At 24.7% G+C, this 26,898-nt stretch overlaps 5 protein-coding genes across 5 annotated transcripts; all 5 read left to right on the top strand.

Annotated features, from left to right (window-relative positions):
- Positions 1–1,039: 1,039 nt before the first annotated feature.
- On the top strand, positions 1,040–4,383 carry LOC105258238 (odorant receptor 49a-like). Its single transcript, XM_025407694.1, has 9 exons — positions 1,040–1,257; positions 1,394–1,513; positions 2,091–2,208; positions 2,295–2,556; positions 2,745–2,864; positions 3,068–3,158; positions 3,348–3,493; positions 3,926–4,058; positions 4,321–4,383. Exons 1-9 carry the CDS (start codon positions 1,114–1,116, stop codon positions 4,372–4,374), a joined length of 1,188 nt encoding a protein of 395 aa, XP_025263479.1. The 5' UTR covers positions 1,040–1,113; the 3' UTR covers positions 4,375–4,383.
- A 900-nt stretch (positions 4,384–5,283) lies between these two features.
- Positions 5,284–7,979, top strand: LOC112637627. Its single transcript, XM_025407717.1, has 8 exons — positions 5,284–5,337; positions 5,640–5,759; positions 6,003–6,120; positions 6,287–6,548; positions 6,642–6,758; positions 6,979–7,069; positions 7,156–7,301; positions 7,629–7,979. The coding sequence occupies exons 1-8, from the start codon at positions 5,284–5,286 to the stop codon at positions 7,879–7,881; spliced, it is 1,161 nt and encodes a 386-aa protein (XP_025263502.1). The 3' UTR covers positions 7,882–7,979.
- Positions 7,980–10,400: 2,421 nt separating this feature from the next.
- Positions 10,401–14,656, top strand: LOC109610504 (odorant receptor 63a-like). The gene is made up of 9 exons (XM_025407716.1): positions 10,401–10,618; positions 10,822–10,941; positions 11,016–11,133; positions 12,285–12,546; positions 12,821–12,931; positions 13,924–14,014; positions 14,105–14,247; positions 14,395–14,527; positions 14,609–14,656. The coding sequence occupies exons 1-9, from the start codon at positions 10,481–10,483 to the stop codon at positions 14,654–14,656; spliced, it is 1,164 nt and encodes a 387-aa protein (XP_025263501.1). The 5' UTR covers positions 10,401–10,480.
- Positions 14,657–16,261: 1,605 nt separating this feature from the next.
- LOC112637626 lies at positions 16,262–19,725 on the top strand. The gene is made up of 7 exons (XM_025407715.1): positions 16,262–16,319; positions 17,315–17,576; positions 17,852–17,968; positions 18,959–19,049; positions 19,156–19,298; positions 19,458–19,590; positions 19,672–19,725. Coding segments are annotated over exons 1-7 (801 nt in total). The 5' UTR covers positions 16,262–16,318.
- Positions 19,726–22,136: 2,411 nt separating this feature from the next.
- Positions 22,137–25,713, top strand: LOC112637625. The gene is made up of 6 exons (XM_025407714.1): positions 22,137–22,341; positions 22,547–22,666; positions 22,862–22,979; positions 24,502–24,763; positions 24,838–24,887; positions 25,679–25,713. The coding sequence occupies exons 1-6, from the start codon at positions 22,198–22,200 to the stop codon at positions 25,711–25,713; spliced, it is 729 nt and encodes a 242-aa protein (XP_025263499.1). The 5' UTR covers positions 22,137–22,197.
- The last annotated feature ends 1,185 nt before the right edge of the window (positions 25,714–26,898 follow it).

The following is a 26,898-nucleotide window of genomic DNA, read 5'->3' as shown; positions in this document are numbered from 1 at the left end:
AGTTCACATAATTTACCAGCACATTCCACAGCACAAATCATCTACGATTTTATAAACAGATAGAAATTAAAACGTTCACGGATATGCTGTTTGATATTGTCAACAGTAAATGCACACAGTTACGCGACGATGAAGAAAAACACAATTATCGAATAAACGAAAGTGCAACACGGTATAGCTGTATAGTGAAGCTCTTCGAATGACAGCTCATGCAGTATTGAGTGAAACTCCGCGAATGAAGAGCGTCTCTCACTATTACGCTTGCGCTGCGTCGCGACGCCGACGCTGACGCACACTATCTATTGTAATATGCCTCTCACACATGCACATGACAATTTTTCAGATATTAAAGTTTTTTTCCTATCTCTATTGTAATATATATGTAATTTCAAAAAAAATTTGATATCATCAAATTTTACGATAATATATTTTGACAAGATGTCAGAATACAACCAATTTTGATAAAAAATATGAAATGATATTAAATAGGAGAAAAAATAATGATACTTAACAATAATTTAGTTTCTTGATATGTTAAGACGGAAGATTATTAGATTTATATATTAAAATTATTATGTAAATGCTGTATAAAAAACAATTTTTATTTATTATCTTTTAATATTATGTGTCGTATCTCAAAGAAGAAGAGTATAAATTACATATAAAATATCACTCATTTAAATATATTTCATGCTCTTAAAATATTTTAGAATAAGCTGTGTAGTTATATATCTGTATATATAAAGCTGTTTATGCTTCAGTGAGACACTATTGATAATTGGATAAGCAATAAAGAAGTATATGTGCTGATTCGCGGTATAAGAAAATTACTTTTCTAACTGCGGCATTCTAAGGCAATTTTTTAAATTTCTCTTTACATATCATTTCCGCATGTCTGGATGCAAGATGTAGATATAATTTTAATATATTCTTAAACACACGATTTTACAAATTGCAATATTTGGCAAGTGAGATGTAATGTACCGAGAAATATAATAGATTTAATAAATGGAAAAGAGGGAATGGGGGGAGAGGGAGAAAAGGATAATGCACATGAAGATATTGTTCTGTGTTTTTCTGAGCACAAAAGCATTTTGACTGGCGCGGAAAGAGATGAACTTTCTCGGAAATAAATATTATAAACTCAATCGACATCTGTTACTATTGGTCGGTTTGTGGCCGTATGTCCATTCATTATTTAGATATTGTCAAATAATATTTTGTAACATTATTGTAGCATTCCTGATGGTTTTCCAGGTAAGAATTATTACGCAAAGTTGAAAAATTCTGCTGATTATAGATTGCTTGCTTATGAAATGCAAGTCAACTTGAAAATTAATAATTTATAAGTATTAATTGAGAGAGAATTATATATCATAATTTGTACTTTTAGATAGCGAAATTGTTAACATTAAAACAAGATGTAAACCTCATGCTGAAACTTCTGCCTCCTATTTTACCTTGTCTTATCTGCATTATAAAGCATCAAACATTTTGTATCGTTGCTAAAAAAGTGAGCCACAATGCGTATTTATATCACGCTTTCTTCTTAATATTTCTAAATATCATATTCAAATAAATCGCGTTCTGTTTGTTTTTATAATGTACAAGACAAGATATATTAATTATTGCTTAATATTGACTCGCCCATTTATATATATAACGCGTACGTTTTTTTCTGCTATTAGAATAATTAATATATTGAAAAATATTTCTTTGTGATAACTTATTTTATTTAATCTATCTTTTTTATTATAAGTCTTTTATATTATAAGATTAAAAAAAGTACATTTAAACTGTTTATCATATATAAAGAATTTTATTCCTTAAATAAACTTAAGGATAATATATTTTGTTATCATTATATCTGAAAATTTATTTATCTTATTTAGATTGTCTGCTTTTATTTGCATAAAATTGAAAACATTCACAACATAATAAGTTTTCTTATTTTGTAAATTCTTATCTTGTAAATGAACGATAAAAATACGGATTTTTATAGCAATAATAAAAGATGCACTGCCATTTTCTACTACAAAAGATGATCAAATTTACTTAGCAATCTTAATTTTTATGCTTCTTATGAACAGATGAGATATCTCATGGATCATGTAGAACAAGATTGGAATATGCTTAAAAATAAAAAGGAATTAGAGATTATAGAGAGATACACTTATATTGGAAGCATGTGCACCTTGGCTTTAACAAGTGAGAAATAAATATATGTAACTTATCGGCTTTTAACAAACACGACATACAATTGTATTTAAAAGCATATCTTATCATTATTTCAGTAGTCGGTTTGGTAGCTATATTAATTATTATGTTTTTACCATTCGTACCAATCGTCCTCGACATCTTTATGCCGTTAAATTATTCGCGTCCACGACAACTCCTATTTCCAGTAGAATATTTTATCGATCAGCAGAAATATTTTTATGTCATTTGTTTGCATTTTAATATTACTGCAAGTTTAGTACTCATTACGCTGGTTGGCACCGAATCGTTATACATAACATACATATTACATGTTTGCGGAATGTTTCAAATTGCCAGGTAATAAAATGAACGAAAATCTTCCGCATTTTTTATGTACTGATTTCTTTCAAATGCATGTTATAAACATTTAATATATATTTATATAAATTATTAAATATATTAATTTTTTAAATTAATCAATACAATCAATAAGTATTTTAATTATTCGTCATATGAATTTATAATTGCGATCGCTATCTCCGCAGTTATCGATTGCATCAAGCGTTCGACAACAAGCTGTTACAAAATTGTACGCTTGAAAAACAGTCAGTCATTGTTTGTAAAGGGATAATCGAAGCAATACATATTCACAAAAGAGCTCTCGAGTCTGTATAATGCATTTTCTTATTAATTTAAAACAAAGATATTTTTTATTAGATTAATACATTGTTATACTATTGAATCTCCATAAAATAATATGGCCATTAAATTTAAAAAAACTCTCGAAAATTAATGCAAAGTTAAAAATAATATGCAGGAATTTTATATTGAAGATCAATTAATTCATCAAATCTTCTTTCTCTTCAAGGTTTTCCGAATTCCTATGGTCTACTTTGTCGGTATCGTACAGCATTTTGCTTATAATCGGTATTACATCTTTTCTCATTAATCTTTTCTGTGTGAGTAAAATTTTTAAAACTTTTTTTTAGTCATTTGTTTGAATTTTTTTCCTTTAGCCTAATGAGGTCGATGTACATTACTGATAATGATCAACTGTATACATTTGAAAAATGTTAATTTTTGTAATAAATTTTCTTTATATTAATATTTGCAACAAATATTTTTTCCTAAATTTGTACTCATTTCAGCTTTTGCAAACAGTATTATTTATAAAGGAGATAAAAGATATAATACTTTTAATTGGATTTAACTTTGGTCACTTTGTTTACTTATTCTTGGGTAACTACGTTGGTCAAATTTTAATAGATCATAGCTCTAGTATCTTTGAAAACACGTAAGTAGAAATAAACTTTGAATATATTAGATCTTCTGGAAAGCTGATATAAATTTCTGAAAAGAATTTCTATAAAAATTTTTAAATTTTATATATTGTATATACAAAATCAAATATAGCGCAATAAATAAAAGATTAGAATATCGGTAATTATCGACATTTTATTCATCAATATATCATAAAAATTGAATACTAAATTGAACATTAAGAGAATTTTAATAATAATAAAAAAAAGAATATATATATATATATATATATATATATATATATAACTAATCTAAAACTAATAAATCTGAAATTAATAAATCTAAAAACATATAACTAATACTAAAAAAATTATTGAAAAATAATTTGGCCTTATGCTATTTTGTACAATATGAAATATCAGTCGTAAATATGGGATGAAAATTTATATTCAGGCTTAATTTTTAGATATATCACGCGGTGGTATGATGCTTCTTTACAAGCACAGAAATTATTGCCAATTATAATGCAAAGAAGTATGAAAAGTTGCAAAATGGTCATAAACGGTATGTACGTTTCATCGTTCGAAGGTTTTGCAACGGTAAACATTACTATATATTTACGTTATTAATAATACATATATTAATAACATTATATATTAATAATTACACACACACACACACACACACACACACACACACACACACACACACACACACACATAATTATTAATAATATATAAGTTACTTTTTTCTTAAAAACTCTATCTGAATTAATTTTTAATAATTCGTATTACTATTAAGAAGATATAATAAAAATCATCAAATAAATCTTTTTTCTATAATGTAAGTCTTGAATTTCAGCTTATGAGCACGACTCTATCATACTTTACAGTAATTTGGTCGGTACAGAATTAATATTGTTAAGCAATGACAATTTATGACATAAGTTGTGTAGTTATACTAAATCAATAAAATTGCTTACTATATAAAATAATAAAATTAAATTAAATCTTATCTTGTAATATCTTATTAGTTACTTTTAAAAAATTAATTCTAAATGGATAATTAAATTGTTGAGCATACTCAACAATTTAATTATCCATTTAGAATTAATTTTATGTGATCTGGATGCAACTGGATTTGCATATTTTCATAGATAAATATTGATGTAAAGGTTATCAAACTTTCCTTAGATATAAATATTGCTAAATTATTATAAAACTTTACTTATCAATATTTAATTATAAATTGTGTGCTGTGTACAGTCATTAATCTATTTATCTAGGTATAGGTGATATTTAGATCACATCGATTCAATTATACGCACAACAGAACGAAAACTATATTATTCTTTAACGAAGATATACTGAATTTACATGAACGTGTATGCTATTGTTTTCTCTACTGTATTGTTGTCTTACTATGACATAATTAAAGCAAGCATGAAACGAACTGTCTGACTGCCCGGCTGAAAGTGAGAGTAGAATTTCACTTAAACGAAAGTTTTATCGCGCTTGCGTTGACTTGATATAGAAACGATATCAAGAAAATTAAAGATTAGTTATAAATAGGAAACTGTATTGTATATTATATTTTAAAAAATGCAAGTATTATTTGCAATCATTCAAGTTTCTTTCTTTCTCCATAATGAATGCATTATTGAATCATGAATAATAATGTGCACATAGCCGGATAACTGTAATTTCGCAATTTCGGAAAATTAAAGGAAGGAGAAAAAATTACGAGCTCTCTTTAGAATATTATAGAATTATATCTTTGTTCAACATTTTCGTACAGACACAATTGTTTCGACTATTGTCGAAGATGGATTTCGAAGGAAGTAAATATTATGAGCTCAATCGTATACTTTTGCTATTGGTTGGTTTATGGCCATATGATAAATCAAAATTTAAACTAATCAAAATATTGATATTGTCTAGTTTTTTTATAACTTGCAGCGCAGCGATGGTATGAACGCGATAAATTTAAATTGTGCAGATGTTTCCTTTCTCTGAACTTTTTAAAAGCTTTCTCACATTTATTTAGATCTTTTATTTTTTCGAAAAATTTTTAATTTTGTGATTTCTATTAAATTTAAATTGTACATTGTCCAAATTCTTTTGATTTTATATAAATTATTATCATTGTTATATATCTATTACAAAATTTGCCGCTTATAGATTGCGAAGATAATTACGTCGACAAAAGATATGGAAGTTATGCTAAGAACTATGTCACTCGCGGTTCCTGCTGTGATTATTATTGTGAAATATATCACCTTTTTATTACTTCCTGCAAGTGTAAGTATATACAATAATATACATATATATTGTAATTTTCTTGAAACGCATTAATACTTTAGAGCAAATTGCACGTGTTTACATACATCTCGTTCTTCCATTTATATGTATGTACATGATATAATTTTGTTGTTTCACAAAATATATAATTTGTTCATTATAAGAATAAACAAGATCGTTAGGAGAATATTATGTTCTTTATTATCCATTATTTTTTGTTGAATAAATATGTCGCGATTGTAGATAAAGAAACTCATGGAATTGGTCCAGAATGATTGGAATGTTTTGAAAGATGCGAAAGAACTCGAAATAATACAAAAATATGCACATTTTGGACGGCTCTGTACAATAATTTTTTCAGGTACATGATAAATGAATTAATAATTATTATATTATGAATAATAAATAAAATTAGACTGTCTATATATAACGAATTTTTATATTACGTGGATAGGAATTTAATATACAAAGTATATCTTTTGTTTCTGCAATCACATTTATAATTATAATTTTATATATAATTATAGTATTTGGATATGCATGTGTATTCGGTGTATTGATAACCATATATATTCCGAGTATTCTTGATATTGTGGCGCCGCTAAATGTTTCTCGCAAGCAGAAACTTCCGATCGAAGTTGAATATTTCATCAATGAACAAAAATATTTTTATGCTATATTCTATCATATATACGTAACGTTAATCTTAAGTATAACTGTAATATTAGCCACGGAAACGCTATATGTATCGTATGTTCATCATGCTTGTGGAATGTTTAAGATTGCCAGGTATGAAAATACGAAAAAAAGGTACTGATAAGAAGAATTTTTTTATCATTTTATCTTTTGTATTTTTGCAATCAATTTATTTCTTTATCGCAGTTATCGACTACAACATGCCTTCGACCAAGATGCTCTTCAAATTTCTTCTTTCGTAAGAAATGCGATGATTCGTACGAAAATAATCGCTGCAATAAAGATCCACAAAAGAGCTCTCGAGTTGGTATATGCGTTTAATTTAAAGTTACCCACAAAGTACACCTGTATTTCGCATATTAATATTCATGTACAATATATATTCGCATAATTCACGCCGTGCAAAGAAAAGAAAATTCTATTTCGTTCATATCATTTATATCATGAAGAATTTTTTAAATCTTATGTTACTAGTTATGTTACGCGAAATAAATTTTATGCCGAAAAATTTTTATTGTTGAAGGTTTTACGACTTTTTGTGGTCCAAACTAGCACTCTCTTATTTTATCTTGATATTGATCGGAGTGGTATCACTAAGTATTAATTTATTTCGCGTGAGTAACAAAAATATCAATGTGATTAGAATCTTTCTACATTAATCAGTATCTCGCTTGTGAAGAGCAACAATCTTTTGCCGCAGGTTTTTCAAGCTATCGTTATAGTAAAAAATACCGACGAGTTGTTAATGTCCAGTATATGTGTTGCTGCTCATTTGATTTACATTTTTTGTGGCAACTATGCCGGACAGGTCTTTATAGATCACAGTATGGAAGTTCATGAAAATGTGTGAGTACAAGTGCATAATATTGTATCGGTAGTAATAGAAATACACTTATTTATCTTTTCTTTTTATTGAAATTTCTTCCTGCTTTGTAATTGTAAGATTATTATCCGAATTAATTTTTTTGGGAAATAATCAATAAAATATTTTTTGACAAATATTTTTTTTTATAAACGCAATTGATATCATGTTCTGGATTTTAATTTAATGTTCGTACGTTTAATGTAATTGTATATTTAAGTAATACAAATAAAATCGCGCATATAAAACGTGAATAGTAAACTATAGCAATTACATCTATAACAAACTATAGATGCTTTGTGTATTCACAGATACGATACCCAGTGGTACCGTGTACCTCTACGAGAGCAGAAATTAATGTTATTCATTTTACATCGAAGCATGCACAGTTGTAAATTAATAACCGGTGGGACTTTTGTTTTGTCGTTAGAAGGATTTACATCGGTAAACAACAATCATTGTGACATATTAACGCATTTTTTTAACGGTAACAGTAATATTTCGTTGCAGCTTCTCGCCACATCGATATCTTATTTTACGGTATTATCATCTGTCCAGAATTGATAGATAATCGCGAAAATAAAACTATGTCTAAATGTTAATTTTTTCGCATGACTCCTAATAATCACACGGTAATAGCGCTGTTTGCACAAATCAATTATTTTTTCGTGACAAATATTTGGATTTGAATTAAATATATATCAATATAAACTTTTGTTGCTTGTATATTATTTTAAAGTTTATGTTAAACTTTAGTAAACTTTATAGTAAACCTTTGCGATAATAAAATATTATAGTATATATGTATAAATATTAGTACGTTTCTCATCATATTGCTATAATTAAAGCTTACACGAGCTACTTGATTATTATTATAAAGAAAATAATTAAAAATTAAATTTAATCTAATTGTATCCATTTTATCTGTACCTTATATGAAAAATTGTGAATAAAAAATTGTTTGTAAAAATTTTAAGTTTTTAAACTTATATATTACAAAAAACAAGTCATGTAAAATTGCAATAAATTCATGTACAGTAATATTGTCAATTGTATATTAACTTACTTCAACGTTTTCCGATTGAAAAAAATTAATCTAATCCAATCTTAGTAGGGATAAGGCATTTGCTTCAGTCTGTTTGGCATAGTCTTTATGCATAGCATTTTCGACTTCCTATAAAACATAATGCTACTGATGTGCAATATCGAATTATTATAAACAAATCTAAATGTATTAGATTTTTTTGTTTTTAAAATATTACAATTTATATAGAAATATGTTTTTACTTATTTTTTATTCACTATCACTATAGAATAAATGGTATCTATCTACTGAAACAATCTATTTATTGCGAAATTTATCTAAGTGATATAAATAATATCTTATCTATTTTATAAAAATATCTATAATTGTTAATAATAATAAAAAATAATAATAATAATAATAAAAATAATAAATATAATAATAATAAAAATATCTAAAACTGAACAAATAAGAGCCAAGTGTTGGGTAAAAAAATTATATAACTCTTCTAAAATTAAATAATATTTATTATACTTTTCAATCCCACATCTGGTCATTTTCAGTTAAATTTTTAATTTCAAAAAATGAATTGTTATGAGTCATAATTGCAGCGTATCGCAAAACCCATCACGAACATTTAATACGAGAGGTTCCCCATGGATGCCAATCATTGAAGGGGCACAACAGATGCAAAATGTCACGCTATACGCTCACAATACCAGAGTTCACGATAGTACGTAGAAAGCACCGAAAACGAAACATACTTATCAACGGTCAACGGAAACGAATGACTCTAGGGTTGTGGGAATGGAGCGTGACACTTTATGTCTGCTTTACAACAACTGGCATCGATGAAGGGTCTCTTGCATTAAATGTTCATGGAGGTTCTGGAATACGTTACAATTATGATTCATAACGACTTATATTTTCAGAAATTTATGTTACCGAGACAATAAAGACATGTATAATGAATAAATATTATTTAATTTAAGAAGAGTTATATATAACTTTATTGATCTTTTATTCAAGTTCTTATTTGTTCGGCTCTAACAGTTATAGAAATTTTAATATTTAGAAATTTATTGTAATTAGAAGTTATTGCTACTTTATAAAGTATTTTACGTTTGCACAATTTTATGTAATCAAATGATCATAATCAAGTGATTACTTATACTTATTGATAATTCATAATATTACTTATTGATTACAGATAGAAATACATATTTTTAGAAGAAATACATAATTTGTATAAATGTAATATAAAAATTGCATAATATTGCATTGCAGACATAATAATTGATATTCTTTATTTCTATTTTTTTTAATATAAAAGATTATAAAATGTTATATATACAGAAAAGAGAGAGAGAGAGAGAGAGAGAGAGAGAGAGAGAGAATGTATGTTTTTTAAATTATGGAAAAAATATGAAGAGCATTATAACAAAAGATTATATAAAAACATATCTTTAATAAACGTTTTTAAGAATAAAATTTCACAAACACACACACACACATATACACATGAAAATATCACTACTCTGTCACTACTCTTTGCTAGATTGTACTCTAATTTAATACTCTAATTTAATGACTTTTGTCTCTTAAAGTGGAATATCTTGATATTTCCGATTTGTAATGAATATCAATATATAAAAATTTAAATAATAACACTAACAAAATTTTTGATATGAACTTTACATATTTCAATAGATGCATCAGGTTTCACGTTGACTGTCAGCGTAAATATGAGCATCTTCAGTATAATATTTCATTTTATTTCTCTTTGCACCTGCGCATCAAAAAAGAGGAAATAGAAAATATTGATATGCAAATATCAAAATTGCATAATTGAAAATTATGAAATTTTTACTTATCATCATTACTGTTAGTGGAAGAGACATGTCTATAAGTAAATGGATAGTATAGGCATTATATAGGTTCTTGAACAGAGAAATCGCGCAATTTCTTATCCTTCATTTATTTATATGGATGTAAATATATCTTAAAAATTTAAAAGTCTGACAAAAAGAGGAGTTACATAAAAGAAAAAGATAATTATGAAAAATAGTAATATAAAGGGAAAAGTTTTTATAGACTAACGTGCACGTTTAGTTATATTTGAAATATTGGAACGTCTAAATGGACTTAGAACAATATTATATACTGAATCGTGTTCTTTTATCTATGATTGGTCTTTGGCCATATGATGATTTCAAAGTTAGACAACTTCGTTTTATATTGACATTATTGACATTGATACTATTTACTAGTGCTCAGGTATTTGCTTTATGCTAATTTATATTTGTAATATAATAACATTTGCATCACGCGAATGTTCTCACATAGTACTTCACAATATTCATATGCACTAGTTTCTTTTTGACCTTTCTGTGCTTTAGAATAATATCGTTTTGTGTTTCTGCTATATGTTGTAATGTTAAAATTGTACGAATATTATGATTATTATGCAATCTTTTCAGTTAATGAAATTATTCGTCTCGAAATGCAATTTGGATCTTCTTGTAGAAATATTACCTTTTAATATGATTTTTATAGCAATTTCTGTAAAGTATGTCACAGTTTATGTTATGATAAAAAATGTAAGTCCATAACAACGATTTATTTCATAATAAATAATCATGTATAATAATATTTATTATATTTACTAGAATAGATAAAAGAATTCCAGGAACGTCTTCAAAGAAACTGGTACGCTTTGACAGATAATCGAGAAATTGACATAATACGCAAACAAGCGATCATTGGAAGATTATTTACAATAGCTATAATAAGTAAATGCCAAATATATGATTAATTACTCGTATCCAAATTAAAATTATTTGTGATAATTAATATTAAATTATTATACGTGTCTCAATATCTGAAGACAATTTAGTTAAATATTTAGTTTAATATCGTTAGACAATTATTTTTTATAATCATCTCATTCTATTATTATTTTTGGCTATATTGTTAAAAAAAATCTAAATTTAAATATATAAAAACATATACATGCAATACAATACAATACAATACATTGAATTAATAATCGTCAGTGGTACATCACGCAAACTTATAATATTTTAACTCTTATTTATTGCAATATATAATATATATCATACATTTTATTTCTAGTATGTGTATTCCAAATTTATCAATTTTAATTATATACATGGATTTTAAATATAATATGAAAATTTTATTGGGATGTACGCGCATGTGCGTATACAGGGTGTATCTTAAAAAACTCCTACTAAGCATATAGCGTTATTCCTGATTAAAAACCGAATCGGAAAGTCCTGAATCATTTTTTTCTATAATGAAAAAAATTTTTTCAAGAATTGAAATCATTTTTTTGAAACCATTTTTTTTTAAATCATTTTTTTCTTCTATATAATGCGAAAAACTTTTTTTTTCAAAATCATATTTCTTCCGTTAAATCCATAATTTTTTAAATTATTACTGTCTAAAGATGAAAAGAACTTTTCTATATTTAAAGCTAGAGATAGTAAGATAATACAATCTCATTTTCATTATTTTTAATTTGAGAATTTTATTCACAAAATATTTGATAATGAAAATTAAAATGTTATTACTTGATTTGACTTTGCTACGAGTGATAATTTCTCATGTCATTAAAATCAAGTTCAAATTTCGCTCAAAAACTTTATAAAAACAAAATTAGTGATTAATCGACAAAATATATTAAATGTTCTATATTTTTGTAGAGATATCTCTCTCTCTTTCTTCCTCTGTTGTTTTATTTCTAAGAAATAAACTCGACGTAGAATTGAAAATATAGATTTTATTTAATTTCATTATAAGTATGCGCTAATTATATTTAATAACTACAGTATTTGTCATAATTAATAATTATATCATTTCTGTATAAAAAGCAATTATTATTTAATTTAATATTAATGATATTTTGATTATATTTCAGTGTTCGCGTGTGGAATATTGTTCTCCTGCTTTATTTTACAATATATTTCAATTTTACTCGATATTGTAATACCTTTGAACGAATCTCGTCCGCGTGAACTTTTATTTCCCGCAGAATATTTTATCGATCAACAAAAATACTTTCCTATCGTAACAATACATGCAGGAATTGGATTATTCGTTGTAACAATAAGTATAATAGCTACCGAATCATTTTCACTTGCAAACGCATTGCATGCCTTCGGACTATTTGAAATCGCTAGGTAAGTTCAATTATTTTGATAAAATTACATTAATTTATACACACACAGCACAGGTCATTTTCATTCTAACATCTATTATAGAAAATACATTCTCCTAAATGATACACGTTTTGAATTTTGGGGTACTCTCTGTTGGTCTTTAAGATATGTGAAATATTTAATATGATAACGCAGCTCTCTAGAATATTATCAATAATTATATGTGAATTTTGTATATTAAATGTTTATATTTACTAATATATTTACTAATATATGGTATCTGAACTTTTTCTAGTTATCGCATGAAACATATATTAAGGAAATCTGATTCGCAGATGTGTATAACTAAACAATATATTCGACACAGAATAATCGCTGCAGTGGATTTCCATAGAAGAGCAATTGAGTTATTATTTGTACACTCATTTAATTGAGTACATTTAAATTAAAATCACTTCACATATGCAAATAGACAAAAATCTAAAATTATTTTTCTATCATTTATACATATAATTTATTTCATTACTTTATTTCATTACTGTATATATATTTAAATAATATTTATACAGAATGATTCGCAATTTCCATACAATGCTTTAATAGCTCATTCTAGAGATAAAATCGGACCAAAAATACTAATATGAAAATATGTTAAGGTTATAATTTTTTATTTATTATTTGATTTGAACGATCATTTGTAAATGATGACGTAGAATTCGCGCGCTTACCCATAACTATATTTGCACGCGTACCGATTTGTCATTTGTGTGTGTGTGTGTGTGTGTGTCATTGATTTTTTCACGTCAAGTGATATTGATTTTTATTGCACAATTAATTTTATTTTATTATTTCTTACATGCGTTTACTACATCGTACGTTATGGTGATTAATTAATATTAACAAATTATAAATAACATAGAAGATTTAGAAAATAATATAAAAGATAAATATAAAATAAATTTAATTTATATTTAATATAAAAAATCATTATAACATGAAAAAATGAATAACAAACGACAGATCGGTACGCGTGCGTATAAGTGCAGTTACAGATCTGAACGCGTGAGTTTTATTATATGATATCATTAGTAAACTTGGATCACTTACGATTTAAAAACTATTATAACTTCAACATTTTCGTGTGAAAATTTTTGACACTATTTTATCTTTAAAACTTCATTTTATCTTTAAAATATATTATACTATTAAAGTATTGTACATAGGTTGTGAGATAGCCTGATCAATTTATACATACAATATTCATTTTATACTATCATATGATTCTGCGCATGCATATATTTTAAATTAAATATTTAAATTAAAAATTAATTTAATTTTAAAAAAATTATTATTAACACATATAAAAAATGTGATAATATGCGTATTTTGTTTTATAAGATATTCTGAATTGTTGAAAGCAAGTTTTGGACGAATGTACTTGGTTCTTTTTGTGGTAATGGTGTGCTCAACAAGCATCAATTTATTTAACGTGAGTAATACAGCATAAAATTTTATTATATTTTTCGTTAATTTAAAAAAAAAATCAATTTGAAAAAAAATTGACATTATTGTATTGCAGTTCTCTCGGACAATATCATCAGAAAAAATATTGGATATGATTAAATGTATCTTTTTTATAATCGTATGTGTTGTATGTTTAACTTTGGCTAATTATGCTGGTCAGAAATTTATTGATTATGATACACATTATTATCGAACCATGTAAGTATATATACAATTATTATTATTATTATTATTATTATTATTATTATTATTATTACATTTTTTACAAGAGTTTGGATTTGTTTTAAATTATAAATTGATACCACTGTAATTATATAATGTCCAGAATTTCCTTGCATTGTATAGATGCAATACGAAATGGTATAATGCTCCGTTAAAGACACAAAAACTAATATTGTTCTTGATACAAAAGACTACAAAATGCTATAAAGTCGATGCCGGTGGTATGTTTAGTCCCTGTTTTGAAGGATTAGCCACAGTAAGACAAATCTTGCTAAGTTAATTGATTATATCAATTCACATTAATAGATTAACCGCTATAACAGATCTTTTATTTTAGAGTTTTAGTATGACGATTTCTTATTTTATGGTTCTTTCCTCCATATAATTATAATATCTGAATATAAAAGATATCTATATTTCGTTATAATTTCAAAAATGTGTGAGATTTATAAATAATAATATATATTTTTAATAAATATCAGATAATTAAAATAAATAATATATATAATAAATAAAATAATAAATAATAATATGTGTGTGTGTGTGTGTGTGTATGTGTGTGTGTGATTAGTTACATTTACTAATAATTGATAATATTGTTTATTTGATTATAGATACAATTTTTCTGTTTGATACAAACGTTGAATAATATTGCATTGCACAGACACAATAATTGATATTATTTGTTTTTTATGTAGATGATTATAAAACATTACACATACAAAGTAAGAGAGAGAGAGAGAGAGTTATTTTTTAAATTAGCGAATAAAAGATATGAAGAGCAAACAAACTTTTGTTTGCTGCACACAATACTACGTCTCTACATTTTGCTAGTTTGCATTCTGATTTAATGACTTTTTTGATTTAATAAAATTTAGATGTTTTCGATTTGCAATACATACCGATATATAAAAAGTCAGATGATCACACTAATAAAATTTTTAATTTGAACTTTATACACGCAAAATGTTTCAATAGACACATCGCGTTGCGCGATTGACTGTAGCGTAAATGTGAGCATCTCCAGAATAACATTTATTTTATTTCTCATTGTGCTTGCGCGTGGAAAAAAAGGGAAATAGAAAATATTGATATGCATGAAGCGCAACTGAAAATTACAAAATTTTTACTTATCATCATTATTCTTATGGAAAAGCCATTATCTATAAGTAAATAGATAGTATAGACATTATGTAGGTTCTTGAGCAGAGAAATCGCGCAATTTCTTATCCTTCATTTATTTATATGGATGTAAATATATCTTAAAAATTTAAAAGTCTGACAAAAAGAGGAGTTACATAAAAGAAAAAGATAATTATGAAAAATAGTAATATAAAGGGAAAAGTTTTTATAGACTAACGTGCACGTTTAGTGATATTTGAAATATTGGAACGTCTAAATGGACTTAGAACAATATTATATACTGAATCGCGTTCTTTTATCTGCGATCGGTCTTTGGCCATATGATGATTTCAAAGTTAGACAATTTCGTTTTATATTGACATTATTGACATTGATACTATTTACTAGTGCTCAGGTATTTGCTTTACGCTAATTTATATTTGTAATACCATAACATTTGTATCACGCGAATGTTCTCACATACTACTTCACAATATTCATATGCACTTGTTTCTTTTTGACCTTTCTATGTTTTAGAATCGTTTTGTGTTTTTGCTATATGTTGTAATGTTAAAAATTGTACGAATATTATGATTGTTATGCAATCTTTTTAGTTAATGAAATTATTCATCTCGAAATGCAATTTGGATCTCCTTGTAGAAATATTACCTTTTGATATGATTTTTATAGCATTTTCTGTGAAGTATGTCACAGTTTATGTTATAATAAAAAATGTAAGTCCATAACAACGATTTAATTTATAATAAATAATCATGTATAATAATATTTATTATATTTATTAGAATAGATAAAAGAGTTCCACGAACGTCTTCAAAGAAACTGGTATGCTTTGACAGATAATCGAGAGATTAACATAATACGCAAACAAGCATTCATCGGAAGATTATGTACAATAGCTATAATAAGTAAATGCCAAATATGTGATTAATTACTCGTTTTCGAATTGAAATTATTTGTGTATTTAATTAATATTAAATTAATATTAATTAATATTATTTAATTAATATTAAATTAATTAAATACACATTAATATTAAATTATTATACGTGTCTCAATATCTGAAAGTTAGACAATTATTTTTTATAATCTTCTCGTTCTATTATTATTTTTGGATATATTTTTAGAAAAAATCTAAATTTAAATATAAACATGCAATACATAAAAATATACACATGCAATACAATACAATACAATACATTGAATTAGTAATCGTCAATGGTATATCACGCAAAGTTATATTATTTTAACTTTTATTTATTGCAATATATATATTATATATTTTATTTCTAATATTCCAACTTTATCAATTTTAATTATACGGATTTTAAATATAATATAAAAATTTTATTGAATATATATGCGCGTATGCGTATATACGTGCGTGTGTTAGATAATCAGTAATTTTTTAAATTATTACTGTCTAAAGATGAAAAGAACTTTTCTATATTTAAAGCTAGAGATAGTAAGATGATAAAATCTCATTTTCAATATTTTTAATTTGAGATTTTTATTCAAAAAGTATTTGATAATGAAAATTAAAATTTTACTACTTGATTTGACTTTGCTACAAGTGATAATTTTTCATGTCATTAAAATCAAGTTCAAATTTCGGTCAAAAACTTCATAAAAAAAAATTAGTGATTAATCGACAAAATGTATTAAATGTTCTATATTTTTGTAGATATATATATATATATCTCATTCTTTCTCTATTGTCTTATTTCTAAGAGATAAACTTGACGTAGAATTGAAAATATAGATTTTATTTAATTTCATTATAAGTATGCGCTAATTATATTTAATAACTACAGTATTTGTCATAATTAATAATTACATCATTTCTTTATAAAAAGTAATTATTATTTAATTTAATATTAATGATATTTTGATTATATTTTAGTGTTCGGGTGTGGAGCAATGTTCTCCTTCTTTTTTCTACAATATATTTCAATGTTACTCGATATTGTAATACCTATAAACGAATCTCGTCCGCGTGAACTTGTATTTCCGGCAGAATATTTTATCGATGAACAAAAATATTTTCCTATCGTAACAATACATGCAGGAATTGGATTTTTCGTTATAGTAATGAGTATAATAGCTACCAAATCATTTTCACTTGCAAACGCATTGCATGCCTTCGGACTATTTGAAGTCGCTAGGTAAGTTCAAATTATTTTGATAAAATTACATTAATTTATACACACACAGCACAGGTCATTTTCATTCTAACATCTATTATAGAAAATACATTCTCCTAAATGATACACGTTTTGAATTTTGGGGTACTCTCTGTTGGTCTTTAAGATATGTGAAATATTTAATATGATAACGCAGCTCTCTAGAATATTATCAATAATTATATGTGAATTTTGTATATTAAATGTTTATATTTACTAATATATTTACTAATATATGGTATCTGAACTTTTTCTAGTTATCGCATGAAACATATATTAAGGAAAACAGATTCGCAGATGTGTATAACTAAACAATATATTATACTTCGACACAGAATAATCGCTGCAGTGGATTTCCATAGAAGAGCAATTGAGTTATTATTTGTACACTCATTTAATTGAGTACATTTAAATTAAAATCACTTCACATACGCAAATAGACAAAAATCTAAAATTATTTTTCTATCATTTATACATATAATTTATTTCATTACTTTATTTCATTACTGTATATATATTTAAATAATATTTATACAGAATGATTCGTAATTTCCATACAATGCTTTAATAGCTCATTCTAAAGATAAAATCGGACCAAAAATACTAATATGAAAATATGTTAAGGTTATAATTTTTTATTTATTATTTGATTTGAACGATCATTTGTAAATGATGACGTAGAATTCGCGCGCTTACCCATAACTATATTTGCACGCGTACCGATTTGTCATTTGTGTGTGTGTGTGTGTGTGTGTTATTGATTTTTTCACGTCAAGTGATATTGATTTTTATTGCACAATTAATTTTATTTTATTATTTCTTACATGCGTTTACTACATCGTACGTTATGGTGATTAATTAATATTAACAAATTATAAATAACATAGAAGATTTAGAAAATAATATAAAAGATAAATATAAAATAAATTTAATTTATATTTAATATAAAAATCATTATAACATGAAAAAATGAATAACAAACGACAGATCGGTACGCGTGCGTATAAGTGCAGTTACAGATCTGAACGCGTGAGTTTTATTATATGATACATTAGTAAACTTGGATCACTTACGATTTAAAAACTATTATAACTTCAACATTTTCGTGTGAAAATGTTTGACACTATTTTATCTTTAAAACTTTATTTTATCTTTAAAATATATTATACTATTAAAGTATTGTACATAGGTTGTGAGATAGCCTGATCAATTTATACATACAACATTCATTTTATACTATCATATGATTCTGCGCATGCATATATTTTAAATTAAATATTTAAATTAAAAATTAATTTAATTTTAAAAAAATTACTATTAACACATATTAAAGATGTGATAATATGCGTATTTTGTTTTATAAGATATTCTGAATTGTTGAAAGCAAGTTTTGGACGAACGTACTTGGTTCTTTTTGTGGTAATGGTGTGCTCAACAAGCATCAATTTATTTAACGTGAGTAATGCAGCATAAAATTTTATTACATTTTTCGTTAATTTAAAAAAAAAATCAATTTGAAAAAAAATCAATTTTTTCAAAAAATTGACATTTTTGTTTGCAGTTCTCTCGGACAATATCATCAGAAAAAATATTGGATATGATTAAATGTATCTTTTCTATAATCGTATATGTTATATTGATAACTTTGGGTAATTATGCTGGTCAGAAATTTATTGATTATGATACACATTATTATCGAACCATGTAAGTATATATACAATTATTATTATTATTATTATTATTATTATTATTATTATTATTATTATTATTATTACATTTTTTACAAGAGTTTGGATTTGTTTTAAATTATAAATTGATACCACTGTAATTATATAATGTCCAGAATTTCCTTGCATTGTATAGATGCAATACGAAATGGTATAATGCTCCGTTAAAGACACAAAAACTAATATTGTTCTTGATACAAAAGACTACAAAATGCTATAAAGTCGATGCCGGTGGTATGTTTAGTCCCTGTTTCGAAGGATTAGCCACAGTAAGACAAATCTTGCTAAGTTAATTGATTATATCAATTCACATTAATAGATTAACCGCTATAACAGATCTTTTATTTTAGAGTTTTAGTATGACGATTTCTTATTTTATGGTTCTTTCCTCCATACAATTATAATATCTGAATATAAAAGATATCTATATTTCGTTATACTTTCAAAAATGTGTGAGATTTATAAATAATAATATACATTTTTAATAAATATTAGATAATTAAAATAAATAATATATATAATAAATAATATAATAAATAATATAATAAATAATATAATAAATAATAATGTGTGTGTGTGTGTGTGTGTGTGTGCGCGCGCGCGCGCGCGCGTGTGTGTGTGTGTGTGTGTGTGATTAGTTACATTTACTAATAATTGTTAATATTGTTTATTTGATTATAGATACAATTTTTCTGTTTGATACAAACGTAATATAACGTTGAATAATATTGCATTGCACAGACACAATAATTGATATTATTTGTTTTTTATGTAGATGATTATAAAACATTACACATACAAAGTAAGAGAGAGAGAGAAAGAGAGAGTTATTTTTTAAATTAGCGAATAAAAGATATGAAGAGCAAACAAACTTTTGTTTGTTGCACACAATACTACGTCTCTACATTTTACTAGTAGTTATTATATATTTAAATAATATTTATACAGAATGATTCGCAATTTCCATACAATGCTTTAATAGCTCATTCTAGAGATAAAATGGAACCAAAAATTCTAATATGAAAATATGTTAAGGTTATAATTTTTTATTTATTATTTGATTTAAGCGATCATTTGTAAATGATGACGTAGAATTCACGCGCTTACCCATAACTATATTTGCACGCGTACCGATTTGTCATTTGTGTGTGTGTGTGTGCGCGTGTGTGTGTTATTCATTTTTTCACGTCAAGTGATATTGAGTTTTATATTGCACAATTGATTTTATTTTATTATTTCTTATATGAGTTTACATGCGTTACATCGTACATTATGGTGATTAATTAATATTAATAAATTATAAATAATATAGAAGATTTAGAAAATAATATAAAAAATAAATATTAAAATAAATTTAATTTATATTATTTAATATACAAAATTATTATAACATGAAAAAATTAATAACAAATGACAGATCGGTACGCGTGCGTGTAAATGCAGTTAGATATGAATGCGCGAGTTTTATTATATGATATCATTAGTAAACTTGGATCACTTACGATTTAAAAATTATTATAACTTCAACATTTTCGTGTGAAAATTTTTGACACTATTTTATCTTTAAAATATATTATACTATTATTAAAGTATTGTACATAGGTTGTGAGATAGCTTGATTAATTTATATTTAATTTATACATGCAACATTCATTTTATACTATCATATGATTCTGCATGCATAATTTTAAATATTTAAATTAAAAATTAATTTAATTTTTAAAAAATTACTATTAACACATATCAAAGATGTGATAATATGCGTATTTTGTTTTATTTGATATTCTGAATTGTGGAAAGCAAGTTTTGGATGAATGTACTTGATTCTTTATGTGTTACTGGTGTGCTCAACAAGCATCAATTTACTTAACGTGAGTAAACGTGAGTAAACGTGTCTAATGCATCATAAAATTTTATTTAGTTACATTTTTCGTTAATTTTTTTTAAAAATCAATTTAAAATAAAATCAATTTTTTCAAAAAATTGACATTATTGTTTGCAGTTCTCTCGAACAATATCAACAGAAAAAATATTGTTATAATAAAATAATATTGTATATATTTATAAAATGATATATATACATATATATTTAACATGATTATTTTTTATTTATTATCGCTTTTGCAAAATTTAATAACATAAAATAATTAAACCAGATATTATAATGCGTTCTTAGCTACCAGTTTATAAGAAATAAATTGTAGAAATAAAATATTTAATTTACATAGTTAGATTAATATAACATGCGATATAATAAAATAACAATTAAAATAACATTTAAAATATCTTTTTTTATAATATCTATTTTTAAATCACTCTTCAAATGCAGATTTTTTAGACTTTTTTTGCACATTTACAAAATTTACATGAAAATTTTAATTATATTTTTACTTTTTTCATATCAAATATTATGCAACATTACAATAGTACAAAAGAATTATTATGTATTGTAAAATGCATTCGTGAACTGTTCGCGCTACAATGAACTTTCATCCATGTAGATCAATTTTATAGACAAACTACGCTTGCGCCAACATAAAATGCAGATAAAAGGAATATTTATGATATTATATCCTAAAAATAATAGTTGACTACTTAAGCTATTTTAATAATTTGCTTTTTATCTGCAATAACGGTCGAACTTAAGCGCTTGCTATAAAAATAATTGCGCTCCAGTTCTTTTTCTTTACCAAATGATTATAAATAATTTAGAAATAATGTTTCTTATATTTTCTTTTTATAAATATTTTCTTGCGACATAGAAAAAGGAAAATGATTGCATTTAGAATTTGTAATACACTATATGATGGTCAAAGTACTGCACACGTAATATTACAAACTTAAAAGAAACCAAGATATTTCCAGTACTTTGTGAAATGAACTTCAATGGTGATTATTATTATAAGTTTAATCGTATTTTTTTGTCAGCTATTGGTCTATGGCCGCATCGTTATATTACATTGCGGCAAATTCAAGGCATCATATCATCGTTTATTTTGATATCAGTAACAATTCCTCAGGTATATGTAGATCAATATCTTGTAGATTGTGTTTTTATTTTTGTAAATTTTATAAATTTATTTTTAATTGTTATACATCACCTAATGTGTATGTATAGACTTATATCGATAATACTTATAATTGTAAAAATTCTTTTCTTTTTTTTAATCATTTTGTTATACCATTTTTTAAACATGTACGATATATATAAATAAGCATTTTTAGTTAATAAAATTGATCACAACAAAATATGATGCGGATATCATTTTAAGAGTTCTATCATCTGCCTTACCATTCATGTTATTTATTGTAAAATACGTTACTTTTTATTTCGTCACTGACGATGTAAGTATAGAAATAATATTTATTAATGATTATTCTAAATTATATTTTTAAATGTTATAAAGCAAAAAGTTTTATTGTAAAAATTTTAATTTTTTTATATTCTTTTTTTATTTTTATTTTCTATATTTTCTTAATTTTTCTTTTTCATGAGATAATTACTATTAAAAAATTTATTATTTTTATAATTCATGGCAGATAAAAGAATTAATGCAACAAATTCAGAATGATTGGAATACCTTGAAAGATAATAATGAACGGGAAATAATTCATCGATACGCAAAAGCCGCAAAATTATGTACTACATCTTTAGCAAGTAAATAATTATAATGTTATATTATATGTAATAGTTAATGAATACTGCACCTTTTATATACTGACATTTTATATGAGAGTGTGTTACTATTATAATATTACAATATTGAAATATATATATATATATATATATATATATATATATATCATATTCTAATGATTAATTAGAATCAAAAATTTTAACGAAAACATCGAGTACACAATACCTTTCCATTTATAAGCGATGATAGTGGTGGCTGATCAATAATATCGTATACAATTTGCATGCTCAAGTCCCAACTGTACATTAACGCATACTGGTCTATCAGCTGTTATTGATTTTCATAATTTAGGTATATTGATTTTCACTGTGTAGCTGATTGCATCTTGAGGTTTATGCGTATGTATAACATATATTGTATTAATTAATTCTTAATGACAAGCTGATTATTAATACCAAATATTAATTCAATACTTAAATTAAATAATTCTCATTTAATAAAAATTTGAATAGTTTATCGATTGGTTGTGATTTAACAAAAATTGTTAAATGCACTATTTATTCGCAGAATAAAATTTATCTTTGCTTTAATCGAAATTTAATATTTTAATATCTATTTTCAGCAAAAAAATAAATTGAAATTTCTTATTATTATTATTTTTTTTTCAAATTTTTACATTCTAAAAAGAGGAAATACGTAATTTTTGTATCATAAATTTTATAATTTTAATAAATCAAACAAATTAAATTAAGTTACGCATATATTACATTGATTTATTTTTACTAATTTATTACATTATATTTGATTTTCTTTGAAAGATAAAAACTTTAGAAAAAGATAATATTAATAATATTAATTTATATTTTTGTAACTGACATTTTATATATATAGATTTAAATATATGTGAGAATTTCATTAATAACTTTTTACCCTAAAAATTTAGCTTATATTTGCATTACTTTAGTAACGAAATAAATTTACAAAAATAAATTTTATTTTATAAAATAAGATTTAATATTAAAGTGAGTAATTTTTTAAAAATTATTGTAAAATAATTGTTCGATTATTTAAAATGTTCATTAAAAAATAATATCAAATAATTTACTTGTAAAAATTGTCATTTTTTATTGTCATTTTTTAATTAACTTGTCATTCATTAGTTAATCAATACAATGTATATGATATACCTATCTAAAAATCATAAAACACAGTCAACTGTGAAAATCAATATCAGCTGAGTTATAAAAATCAATAACAGCAGACAAATGCGTATGCATAGAGAATCTAAAGTACGTAAATTCTACACTGGTCAATTCTAATTATGTATAATTCGAAAATTAGATTTGATTTGTGACCTGGATATTAGAAGATTTTTTTAATGCACTGTAATTAATCTCCAATACATTATTAAAATATTGCGCAATAGGATATTTTGCCAATCAAGCATAATTATACCAATTTGATGATAAAATCATTATAATATTGATAACAATATCACATATTTAATTTTCCTTATATTTAATTCTTATTCTTCAATTCCAGCATTGATTTACGTATGTATAACCATGGTTATTTGCATTCAGTATGTGCCAAGTTTTCTCAACATCTTAGTGCCACGAAACAAATCTCAGCGAGTCGAATTATTATTTCAAGTCGAATATTTCATTGATCAAGAAAAATATTATCACACAATCCAATTTCATTTAGATATAGGGTTAATACTCGCTGCGATAACGATTCTATCTACTGAGTCATTTTGTTTATCACTTGCCATACACGCATTTGGGATGTTTAAAATAGCTAGGTATATTCGACATATTTTTTTAATCGTGTATATCTTTTTATCTTGCAAATATTGCTTATATTTTGTATTCATAGTTATCGCATGGAATATATAATCGATGAAAATGTATCAAATATATTCATAAAGAAGCATTGTATCTTTTATAATAATATAGTGGCTGCTGTAAATGGTCATAGAAGAGCAATTGAGTTAGTATTATAAATACCATTTATAAATGGAATTATTAAAATATATTTTAATACATTTAAATATATTTTAAAGAATATTATTTCATTTATTTACGTATTATTTTTGCATTTTATTTTTAAAATATAATTAAGTTATATTAAAAGTATAAAAATAATTTACATTTAATTTAGATTTTCAATTTCAAAGAATAATTCACTTTTTTAAATATGCTATAACAGGTAAAATTATAATGACAATAAAATTAATAATTATAACTTCATTCAATTAATTTGCATTATATTTTTGTCTTGTAGTTTTATATAATTTATAATTTACATACTCAATGAAGAAGTTAAATAATATTAATTTTCTTTAATTCTGTATATAGATATATATGATTTATGATTTTTAATAAAATATATAAATAATATGTATGTGTGTGTATGAGCGCGCGCGCGCGTGTACACGTATTTGACTTTATAAATTATTTCATTACAAAAATAGATTTACAATTCTTCCTATAAACAAGTATTAAAAAATTTCGATTTTTTTTTAAGATTTTCTGAGATTATTAAGTCAACTTTTGCGATACCTTACTTGGCTTTAATTTTATTTGGAGTAACTTCAACAAGCGTGAACTTATTTCTGGTAAACTAATTATTCTAATCGAAAAATGAAAATAAATCTTGAGTTATAATTATATACATAAAGAATAAATAGATTTTTTAACAAACTATTTTTTCGCAGTTTTTCCAAGTAATCAGATCGAATGTAATAAGTGATTTAATGAGATCTGTTATATTTGTTGTTTGTCATTTCGTCTACATGTTCGCAACTAATTATGCTGGACAGAAATTTATAGATTACGACATTGATGTTTATAAAAAGATGTAGGTAACATAAATAATGCAATGATAGTTATATGTATAATATTTCTGTGAAATTATTATAGATGTAACATACAATGGTACAATGCACCTTTGCGGGCGCAAAAACAGATATTATTTATTATGCAAAAAGCCATGAAAAGTTATCACATGGATGTTGGTGGCTTATACAGTCCATCATTACAAGGCTTTACAACGGTAATTAAAAAATTTGTAAATTATACAATTGTAACTTTTATGAAGAATGTAAATGAATTATTTATTCTAGCTCGCGAGTACGTCACTTTCTTACTTCACTGTTCTTTGTTCAATAAGAAAATAAGAGACATTTAGTTTAAAATGAAGAAAATTAAATTAGAAAGTATCATTAAAATATTATCAAGCTACTGTAATATTTTGGCATAAAAGTCAAGTTGACAAAAAATGAAATTGTCGAATAAAAAGAAACACTATTCTTAAATATATTTTAACATTTATATATTACCACATATATTATTACGCACATATTTTTTGCATATTTTTTTATTAACGTTTTTAAATTTTTATGCATAATGATACGATATCTCATTCAGGTTATTCAAAACATACTGTATTTGTCATTTATACTTACTGTATGATTCAAGTTTTCTAATTGAGCCTAGTTAGTGAGTTCCATTGAATATAATTAACGATGGAGTGTACCGTTCGCGTAAATAAACACTCTCTCTCTCGAAAAAAAAAAACACTATTTTGCTCTGCATTACATTATAACGTATTAGAGAGAGATAAAAATTCGATATTATTGAAACATATTATGTAACTGTGAATTCAAGTTGTAACGTATTTTTTTTTAACGGAGTACATATATATTACTCTCCCCTGTGAATCATGCATTTTTTTTTTTCTTATTTTTATTAATCGATTATATTTTGCCATCTTTTTTCACATGAATCTAGGCATTTTAAAAGTTCAAAGTTTCAAACATCCGAAATTGTTTTATAATTTTTGATATATAATTATTAATAATTTTGATATATAATATATAATTATTAATAATTATTTATTGTGACAGTTTAATTATTCCTACAATCAATTTAATCA

The sequence above is a fragment of the Camponotus floridanus genome, unplaced genomic scaffold (genome assembly GCF_003227725.1).
Source record: "Camponotus floridanus strain SB8 unplaced genomic scaffold, Cflo_v7.5 scaffold184, whole genome shotgun sequence".
Lineage (NCBI taxonomy): Eukaryota > Metazoa > Arthropoda > Insecta > Hymenoptera > Formicidae > Camponotus > Camponotus floridanus.
Note: the sequence above shows the minus strand (reverse complement) of the source record. Positions and strands in the feature narration are given on the sequence as shown.